Source organism: Colobus angolensis, unplaced genomic scaffold (assembly GCF_000951035.1).
Source record: "Colobus angolensis palliatus isolate OR3802 unplaced genomic scaffold, Cang.pa_1.0 Scaffold7, whole genome shotgun sequence".
Lineage (NCBI taxonomy): Eukaryota > Metazoa > Chordata > Mammalia > Primates > Cercopithecidae > Colobus > Colobus angolensis.
Window position 1 is genome coordinate 25,464,811 of NW_012120709.1, and position 10,421 is coordinate 25,475,231.

Below are 10,421 nucleotides of genomic sequence, written 5' to 3' on the forward strand. Positions count from 1 at the left end.
CCCAGGCAGGTCTCGAACTCCTGGGCTCAAGCTATCCTCCCGCCTCTGCCTCCCTGAGAGCTGGGATTACAGGCGTGAGCCACCGCGCCCGGCCCATGTTGGTTTCCAAAAGTGCTGGGATTACAGGCCTGAGCCACCGCCCCGGCCTTAACTCTTCCTTTTGCCCCTTAAGTCTCCATCCCTCCTTCTGTTACCTCCGCTACTCCCATAACCAACCCTAATCCATTTAGCATCTGTTTTCTCCACTCATTGTTTTTGAGAGCTGTTGTTTTGCGTTGCTAAATTCAGGCCTGGTTCATTATTTCTGATTGTTGTTACTATTCTATCTGCTGGGTGTCCCACCTTTTACATTTTAATTTTCTTTACACCTAGATTGCTTTCAACTCTTTGCCACCATAATTAATGCTAATGAACATTCTTGTTTCTTCATTCGAGAAATATGTATTGAGCACCTCCAACTGACCTGGCACTGTTCTAGAAACTCATGATACACAGTGAACAGAACAGACAAGGAACTTTACATTCTACTGGGGGCAGATAATCCACATAAGTATAATAAATGAGTAGGCCATATAGTATGCTATAAAGTGATCATCTGCAATGGAGAAAGAACAGGAGGAGACTCAGGAATAGGGGAAGGGTATGGTAGCAGCTACAGTTTGTTTTTGTTTATTTATTTTTGTTTTTTGAGATGGAGTCTGGCCCTGTTGCCCAGGCTGGAGTTCAGTGGTGCAGTCTCGGTTCACCACAACCTCTGCCTCCCGGGTTCAAGGGATTCTCCTGCCTCAGCCTCCTGAGTAACTGGGACTACAGGCACATGCCCCCATGCCCGGTTAATTTTTGTATTTCTAGTAGAGATGGGGTTTCACTCTGTTGGCCAGGCTGGTCTCGAACTCCTGACCGTGATCCGCCGTCTCAGCCTCCCAAAGTGCTGGGATTACAGGGGTGAGCCACGGCGCCCAGCATTTTTTTTTTTTTTTTGACATGGAGTCTCACTCTGTCGCCCAGGCTGGAGTACAGTAGCGCAATCTCAGCTCACTGTACCCTCTGCCACCCAGGTTCAAGCAATTCTTGTGCCTCAGCCTCACCAGTAGCTGGGATTACAGGCATGCATCACCATGCCCACCTAATTTTTGTATTTTTAGTAGAGTCAGAGTTTCACCATGTTGACCAGGCTGGTCTCAAACTCCTGGCCTCAAGTGATCAGCATGCTTGCCTCGGCCTCCCAAAGTGCTGGGATTACAGGTCTGAGCCACCGCGCCCGGCCGCAGCTACAGTTTTAAATAAGATTGTGGGGTTGAACTCAATTAGGAACATAATATTTGAGCAAAGAGTTGATAGGATGGGGAGGAGTGAGCCTAGAGGGTACTTGAAGGGAAAGTGGTAAGGAGGTCAGTAAGGCTGAATGAGAGTAAATAAAGAGCTCCGAAGGGTGTGGTTGAGAGCAGGAATGACTGTCCTCTAAAGACTTTAGGGTTGACTTTGAGTCAGATGAGGGTTGGTTTTAAGGTTTTGTTTGAGATGGGCTCGGGCTCTTGCTCTTGCCCAGGCTGGAGTGCGGTGGCACAATTACCTCCAGGCTCAAGCAATGCTCCCACCTCAGTCCCCAAAGTAGCTGCAACCACAGGCATGGGCCACCACACTGGCTAACTTTTTTAGTATTTGTAGAGATGGGGATCTCCCTATGTTGCCCAGGCTGGTCTCGAACTCCTGGACTCAAGCAATCCTCCTACTTCCCAAATTGAGCAGAGGAGTGACTTGCTCTCAGGGTCTGCTTCATGAGTGTGTGACCCGTGCAGTTGCCTAGGTGCCTGTGTTTGGTTTAATACACTGCTATCACTGTCTTGAAATTTTTAGTAATTTTTCAATGAGGAGCCTCATGTTTTCTTTACTGGACCCTACAAATTATGTGGCTAGTCCTGCATGATCTGTATTTGTTTTTTTTGTTTGTTTGTTTTGTTTGTTTTTTTGTTTTTTTTTTGAGACAGAGTCTAGCTCTGTCGCCCGGGCTGGAGTGCAGTGGCCGGTTCTCAGCTCACTGCAAGCTCCGCCTCCCGGGTTTATGCCATTCTCCTGCCTCAGCCTCCGAGTAGCTGGGACTACAGGCGCCCGCCACCTCGCCCGGCTAGTTTTTTGTATTTTTTAGTAGAGACGGGGTTTCACCGTGTTAGCCAGGATGGTCTCGATCTCCTGACCTCGTGATCCACCCGTCTCGGCCTCCCAAAGTGCTGGGATTACAGGCTTGAGCCACCGCGCCCGGCGATCTGTATTTGAAAAGATCACTCTGGCTGTTGTGTTGAGGGTAGACTGTGGATGTACAGAGACTAGGAGGCTGCAGTAGTAATCCAGACAAGAGATGATGGTAGATTGGGCCAGGGTAGTAGCAGGAGAACCAGCTGGCTATGCTGATGGATTGGATATGGAGTATAAGACAGACAACTGAGTATGAACCTTTCAAAGTGTTTTGACCTAGTGGAAGGATGGAGTTGCCTTGTACTGCAAGTGGGATACAGGTTTAGGAAAGAAAATCAGGAATTCTGTTCTGGATATACTGAGCTGAGAGATCCTTAGACATCCAAGTAGAAGTGTTGAGTCTGCAGTTGGATACCTGAGCCTGGAGTTCTGGAGAGAGGTGGGGACTGCAGATGTAAATTTTGGATCTTTTGGTCTATGGGTGGAATTTAAGGAGTAATAGAGGAGGAACAAGAATGAGCCCTGGGGGCAGTCCATTGTAAAGAGATTGGAGAGAAGAGCGATAACTAGCAAAAAAGACCATTGAGAATCAAAAGTAGGGGGTCTGTGGTGTCCTGGAAACCAAGTGGTAAAACCCTTTCAAGGAGGGAGTGGTTGGATGAGTGGAATGTAAGTGATGATTGGACTTAACTAAGCAGAAGTCCCTGGCTAGTGGTTTTAGTAAGTGGTAGAATGTAAAATCTGACTGAAGGGTGTTTAAGAATGGAAGGAGGGGAAGTAGAGGCAATGTGTTATGCTTCAACAGGAAATAAGATGGTATAATTTTTTAAATTTTTCTTTCTTTTCTTCTCTCTCTCTCTTTTAGAGACAGGGTCTCTATCTGGTGCCCAGGCTGGAGTGCAGTGGCACCAGCACAGCTCACTGCAGCCTTGAGCAGGCTTGAACTCCTGGGCTCAAGTGATCCTCCTGCCTCAGCTTTTTAAAGCAGGCTGGGATTACAAGCATAAGCCACTGCACCTGGTCCCTAAAATGGGAGAATTAACGGCATGTTTGCATGCTGATGAGAATGACCCAACAAAGACAAAAAATCAGTGACACAGGACAGAGAGGGGAAGATTTGTGGAACAGTGTCCTTTAAAAAGCATGGGGGATCTGTGCCAAAGCGAGACACAGACATCCAGAGGTGCTCTCCTTGGGTCGCAATGAGATCAGCAGTCCATTGATCCTACCTTTTCACTGTTTCAATCACTTGATGTGTCTACCCTTATTCAACTAACTTGAATCCCATGGTCAAATATTACGCAGGTTCCCTGGATCGTCTGTGGCTTTGGAGCACTTTGTTGGCCAAACCACAACCCTGACTAAATCCACCTCTGCCAAACGAGTGAGCCAAAACCATAATTCAGTGGACTGGTGATCTCAGTGGGATCATAGTTGGGGTTGAGGGAGTTAGCCAGAAAGACACAAGGTGGTGCATTTTTATGTGGTGCATAAATGAGGTTACGGAGAGGTTGCAGTTGTTGGTTTAGGTTATGACTGAGGGAGTGTCTACAGTAGAGTAGAAGTCAGACTCGCTGGAGAAGAGTTCAATAAACAGCAAAGATCATGTTTTTGTTTTTGAAACAAGGTCTGGCTTTGTTGCCCAAGCTGGAGTGCAGTAGCGTGAGCTTGGCTCACTGCAACCTCCCCTTTCCCTCTCGAGCCATCCTCCCACTTTAGCCTCCTGAGTAGCTGGGACTACAGGCTCACACCACCACACTCGGCTAGACTATTATCTTTGTATTTTTTGTAGAGATGGGGTTTCACCATGTTGCCCAGGCTGATTTCAAACTCCTGGGCCCAAGCAATCTGCCCTGCCTAAGCCTCTTAAAGTGCTGGGATTATAGGCATGAGCCACTACACCTGGCCAGCAACCAAGATTTAAGGCAGGAGTAGTGTTGGAGAGTGACAGTAAGTCAGGAGCTAAAACAGGAGGTCAGTAGATGATAGTAACAATGGAGATTGATTAGTATATAAGTTCCTGTATTAACTTGAAAATATACATCCAGGAGCAAACAGTAAGGTAAATTGTAGTCCTGCCTCATTGCTCTTAACAAGGACTGCTCCAGTTGATACTCAGAACTGCAGTATAATAATCGATTCTATTTCTTTGCATGTTTCTCAACACTTGGTGTTATCTTTATAACTCTAGTCAATCTGATTATCTAGTTATCTTACAGTGTTTTTCTTATTAATAATACTGATCATCTTGTTAGCCATTCAATTATCCCTTCCTTGTGAATGCTGATTCATATCATTTGCCCATTTGTAAGTTTGTGTTGACATTTTACATATTGATTTGTAGGAGCTCTGTATATATTAGAGAACTGAGAAATTTGAGTTGAGGCCGGCTGCGGTGGCTCATGCCTGTAATCCCAGCACTATGGGAGGCCAAGGCGGGCAGATCACAAGGTCAGGAGATCGAGACCATCCTGGCTAACACGGTGAAACCCAGTCTCTACAAAAATACAAAAAAAATCAGCTGGGCGTGGTGGCAGGTGCCTGTAGTCCCAGCTACTCGGGAGGCTGAGGCAGGAGAATGGTGTGAACCCGGGAGGTGGAGCTTTCAGTGAGCTGAGATGGCTCACTCAAAAAAAAAAAAGAAAGAAAAGAAAAGAAAAATTTGGGTTGAAGTTTTGCTGTCTATTGATTTTTTTTTTTTTTTTTTTTTGCTTATGGTGATTTTTACTATGTTTGAACTTTTTTTTAAGACAGAGTCTTGCTCTGTCACCTAGGCTGGAGTACAGTGGCATGATCTCAGCTCACTGCAACCTCCGCCTCCCAGGTTCAAGTGATTCTCCTGCCTCAGCTTCCCAAGTAGCTGGAACTACAGGTAAGTGCCACCACACCCGGCTAATTTTTTGTACTTTTAGTAGAGATAGGGTTTCGCCATGTTGGCCAGGCTGATCTTGAACTCCTGACCTCAAGTAATCCACCTGCCTTGGCCTCCCAAAGTGCTGGGATTACAGGTATCAGCCACCACACCTGGCCAAACTTTAATATTTGTACTATAATATGTGCATAAAACTTATAGATTCATTTTAGGGTAACTGGCATCTTAATAGTATGTATTATAAGTCTTTTAAGTTCTTTATTTAAGAGCTGAGATGGGAGGATTGCTTGAGCTGGGAGGTGGAGATTGCAGTGAGCCAGTGTCACACCACTGCACTCCAGCATGGGCAACCAAGCAAGACCGTGTCTCAAAAAAGAAAAAACCCCTATGTTTATATCTTTTGCTACTTTTTCCTTTTTTGAGTACTATGTTGAATATTAGCAACATAATAGGCATCCTCTCTAATTAAGCTCTCCGATAAGTATGTCATTTCCCAAACAAAAGCCTAGATTCATCTGTAATATAATGACACTCATAGGGACAGTGAGGGGGCAAAAATAGTTTTTGTCCTGAACAACCAGTTAATGGTGGTGCCACTTGCTGAGACAAAGAATACAGGAAGGCCAGGCATGGTGGTTCACGCCTGTAATCCCAACATTTTGGGAGCCTGAATAGGAGGATTGCTTGAGCCCAGGGGTTCAAGACCAGCCCAGGCAACAACATAGTGAGACCCTCATCTATACAAAAAATACAAAAATTAGGCTGGGCGCGGTGGCTCACACCTGTAATCCCAGCACTTTGGGAGGTTGAGGTGGGTGGATCATGAAGTCAGGAGTTCGACACCAGCCTGGCCAATATGGTGAAAGCTCTACTAAAAATATAAAAATTACCCGGGCGTCCGGGCGTGGTGGCAGGCACCTGTAATCTCAGCTACTCGGGAGTCTGAGGCAGGAGAATCACTTGAACCTGGGAGGCAGAGGTTGCAGTGAGCCAAGATCACGCCACTACACTCCAGCCTGGGTGACAGAGCAAGACTCCATCTGAAAAAAAAAAAAAAAATGCAAAAATTAGTGGGGCGTAGTGGCGTGCACCTGTAGTTCCAGCTACTTGGGAGGCTGAGGTGGGAGAATCTCTTGAGCACACCACTGCACTCCAGCCTGTGCAACACAGCAAGACCCTGTCTCAGGAAAAAAACAAGAATACAGGAGGAAGAGCAACAAGATGGAATTCAGTTTTAGAAGCCGTTTGAAGTGCTTGTGGGCTACCCAAGTAAAGATATCCAGTAAGTAGTTCTCCTTAAGGGCTAGCACAGAATGCTAGGCTGGAGGTGAAATTTGAGAGCTCTACTTTTTTTTTATAGATGTTAACTGAAGCCACAGGCATGCATGAGATCATTCAGGGACAGTATATGTAGAGTGAGAAGAAAAGAATGCAGAGGGGAATGAGAAGGTCAGAGAGGTAAAGGGAAAACCAGTAGAAGTAGAATGTGATGTTAACTCCCCAGGCAGGGCCCACAATACCTTCTCCCAGAGAAGCCTTAAGGCCTAGGATCCTAGGGTCACAAAGGGATATCCTAGGATGTTTTGACTCTCTCTTTCTTTTTGCCAGTTGCCAGGTATAAACTCCGAATTGTTAAGCCACCAAAATTACCCCTAGAGAAAAAACCCAACCCTGATAAGGATGGTAAGTATTGAGTTCTCTGACCTGTTTCTGTGACCTGGGCTGGAGACCAGGGGCACCCAAAGCCAGTGGGCTGCAGCACACAGTCTCCTTTTGTTCTGCACAGGTCCAGATTATGAACCCAACCTCTGGATGTGGGTAAACCCCAACATCGTGTATCCCCCTGGAAAACTGGAGGTCCCAGGACCTAGGAAGAGGGAGGATCTGACAAGCACACTCCCCTTGTCTCAGCCACCACAGAAGGAGGAAGATGCCAGCTGCTCAGAAGCCACAGGGGTGGAATCACTGTCCCGGTCCTCCAGCAAGTGGTCTCCCCCTCGGAAGCGCTTTGCCTTTTCCCCCAGCACTTGGGAGGTATGAATCTCTGGGGGTGGGAGCCGGACTTGGGCAGTAGGCGAGGGGCATGGGGAAGAGCCATCACAGTTCTGCTCTCTTAGCCATAGCAAAAGGTGAATGGGTTCAGAAATTACCTACATGCTTGGGTTGGGGAGAAGCCCAGATGGTGGCCTTGGACCACCCCCCCTTCCTGGCACTGCACCCTGGAGTAGAGGCTGAGGAGTCAGGACCAGTTCCTACTCTGTGCTCCTCTAGCTCACAGAAGAGGAGGAGGCTGAGGACCAGGAAGACAGCTCCTCTGTGGCTCTCCCATCCCCTCACAAAAGGGCCCCCCTCCAGAGTCGGAGGCTTCGGCAAGCCAGCAGCCAGGCGGGGAGGCTCTGGTCCCGGCCCCCTCTCAATTACTTCCACCTAATTGCCCTGGCATTAAGAAACAGTTCCCCCTGTGGCCTCAACGTGCAACAGATCTACAGTTTCACTCGGTATGTGCCGGGGGCCCTGTGAGGAGGGGGAAGTGGGGGCCAGGGCCCTGGGCTGATGCCTTCCAATCCATCCCAGGCCCTGGGTTGCTGACCTGGTTTCCCTATCTGGGTCTGAGAGGATGAGTATGTTCCCAGTTCCCTTTTCCCAGGTGCATTTGTGCCCACATGTGTACAGGAACATATCCATTCCCACCCCTTTTCACATCTAAAGAACCCTCCAACCTTTTTATGACTTTTAGGTCTTTTTTCTTTTTCTTTTTTTTTCTTTTTAACTAGTTTTCAGTGCTCTTTGGGTATAGTTCTCCTTTAAAACATAAATTCACTTGGGTCAGGTAACAGTTTTCCACCATCCTTTGAAGATCAGCCAGTCTAAAGTCAGGTTTCCCCAACAGTTCCCACCTGCTTCTGCTAGGACTGGACTGCCTGGCACAGCTCCCTGCACCCCCAGGGGCACAGGGAACCCAGTTGAGAAGGGTTTTCCATTTAGCTCAGAAAGTCCTGCTCACATGAGTGTGAGGAAGGGAGTTTGTTGGGCCCTTTCCCAGTGTTAGGAAAAGTGCCTAATGTCTCAGAATAGGCATTTTAAAGTGGTTTCCGTCCTTGATCAAGATTCCTCTTATGGGAGATGCTTGGCCTGATTCTGCTTTGTTCATGCTGTGGTCCAAGCCCTGGGCCCTCAGAGGGAGGGCGGGTTCAGGTGAGCCACACACCACGTGGACGCTTTGCCACGTGCTCAGTCAGCAAAGAGCAACTCCAGGCCAACTTGCTACTATCCCCCTGTAGAGGGGCTGAAGTCCCTGGCCCCTGGGTAGAACATGCTCCAGAGAAGGGCATTCCCGAGACATAACATGCCTTTCCTTACCTCTCCTCCCTGTCCACAGAAAACACTTCCCCTTTTTCCGGACAGCCCCAGAAGGCTGGAAGAATACTGTCCGTCACAATCTCTGTTTTCGAGACAGCTTTGAGAAAGTGCCTGTCAGCATGCAGGGCGGGGCCAGCACACGGCCTCGATCTTGCCTCTGGAAGTTGACCGAGGAGGGACACCGCCGCTTTGCGGAGGAGGCTCGCGCCTTGGCTTCCACTCGGCTGGAAAGTATCCAACAGTGCATGAGCCAGCCAGGTGTGAAGACTTGTGCGTGGGCCCAAGGGGAGGAGACCTGAGGATCCTGACCCAAGACTGAGTGTGGAAGCCTGGGTCACACTGTGGTGGGAGGGGGCGGGGGGGCATCTTCTATAGGAAACAGGGATTAGCAGTGATCTGAGACCCTCAGGTGATGCCTGCCTGAGGTGACCTCCCCCACCAATGTGGGACGTGATGTGCCAGGAATCCATGGGCAAACAACTAAGGGGCAGCTGGCCTTACCAAGCCCAGCAGCCTAGGCAATAGTGAGCACACAACATGAGAAGCACACTAATAGAGGTTATGTGCAAAGAGTACTTGTACTTTCCCTGGAGCAGTGCAGGGAGGCTTCAGAGAAGAGGCAGCACTTGAGCCTTGAGTGAAAGAAGCAGATCACCTGCTATGAGAGAGCATCCCAGGCCTAGGAAACAGCAATTGTGAAGCATAAACTCCTGAACTCTCTCCTTTTCTTACAGATGTGATGCCCTTCCTCTTTGATCTTTAACCCCAAGAAGCAGGAACCAGCTAATGCTTTATTAAATTTACCCTCAGTAGCCTTCTGTGTGTGTCTATGGAGGTGGGGTCTCTAAGGATGGGGTTAAGGGTGGAGGTGGAGATCAACTCCAATGTTGGAGATGGGACGCCTTCAGCTTACAGATGCTCCTGAGGCAATGGGGCAGGTGCCTGCTGTGCAGCAAAGGGAGTCCATAATTTTCTTTCCTCAAAGGAGGAAAATGCACAGCCTTCTAAAGCATCTTGGAGCAATTTCCATTTTCCTGAATTATGAAGATAATTTTGGCTGGGTGTAGTGGCTCACACCTGTAATCCAGCACTTTGGGAGGCTGAGGCAGGAGGATCCCTTGAGCACGGGAGGTTAAGGCTGCAGTCAGCCATGATCACACCACTGCACTCCAGCCTGGGCAACAGCAAGACTCCATCTTTAAAAATTACCCTGGGAGATGCCAGTTTGTAACAGCCAATTCTGTAAGCGCCACACATTCATTCAACTGATACTCCTTAACCACCACGCCTGGCTAATTTTTTGTATTTTTTAGTAGAGATGGGGTTTCTCCATGTTGGTCAGGCTGATCTCGAACTCCCGACCTCAGGTGATCCGCCCGCCTTGGCCTCCCAAAGTGCTGGGATTACAAGCGTGAGCCACTGCACCCGGCAGGTGACTTTTTTTTTTTTTTTGAGATAGAGTCTCGCGTTGTTGACCAGGCTGGAGTGCAGTAGCACAATCTCGGCTCACTGCAACCTCCGCCTCCCAGGTTCAAGCGATCCTCCTGCCTCAGCTCCCCTAGTAGCTGGGATTACAGGCATGCACTACAAGGCCCAGCTAATTTTTGTATTTTTAGTAGAGACAGGATTTCACCATGTTGGCCAGGCTGGTCTCCAATTCCTGACCTCAGATGATCCACCCACCTTGGCCTCCCAAAGTGCTGGAATTACAGGCGTGAGCCACCGCGCCTGGCCTCGAGTTAATTTTTGTATGGTCAGCATTCATTTTTGGCTTGTAGATGTCCAATTGCTCAGCCTTCCAAAAGTGCTGGATTACAAGTGTGAGCTGACTACAGCCTCGAACTCCTTGGGCTCAGGCAATCCTCCCACCTCAGCCTCCCAAGGAGCTAGGACTACAGGTGCATACCACCACACCCAGCTAATTTTTTTTTTTTTGAGACGGAGTCTTGCTTTGTCACCCAGGCTGGAGTGCAGTGGCACCATCTTGGCTCACTGC

At 48.4% G+C, this 10,421-nt stretch overlaps 1 protein-coding gene across 1 annotated transcript in view; it reads left to right on the plus strand.

The window, feature by feature from the left end:
* FOXR1 (forkhead box R1) overlaps positions 1 to 9,234 on the plus strand; it is a 10,302-nt gene extending 1,068 nt beyond the window's left edge. The window contains exons 2-6 of the mRNA XM_011926909.1: positions 6,674 to 6,748; positions 6,852 to 7,099; positions 7,337 to 7,563; positions 8,445 to 8,683; positions 9,160 to 9,234. Of these exons, the coding sequence (XP_011782299.1) occupies positions 6,674 to 6,748; positions 6,852 to 7,099; positions 7,337 to 7,563; positions 8,445 to 8,683; positions 9,160 to 9,188 (818 nt within the window). The 3' untranslated portion in view covers positions 9,189 to 9,234. The remainder of the gene's footprint in view (positions 1 to 6,673; positions 6,749 to 6,851; positions 7,100 to 7,336; positions 7,564 to 8,444; positions 8,684 to 9,159) is intronic.
* The last annotated feature ends 1,187 nt before the right edge of the window (positions 9,235 to 10,421 follow it).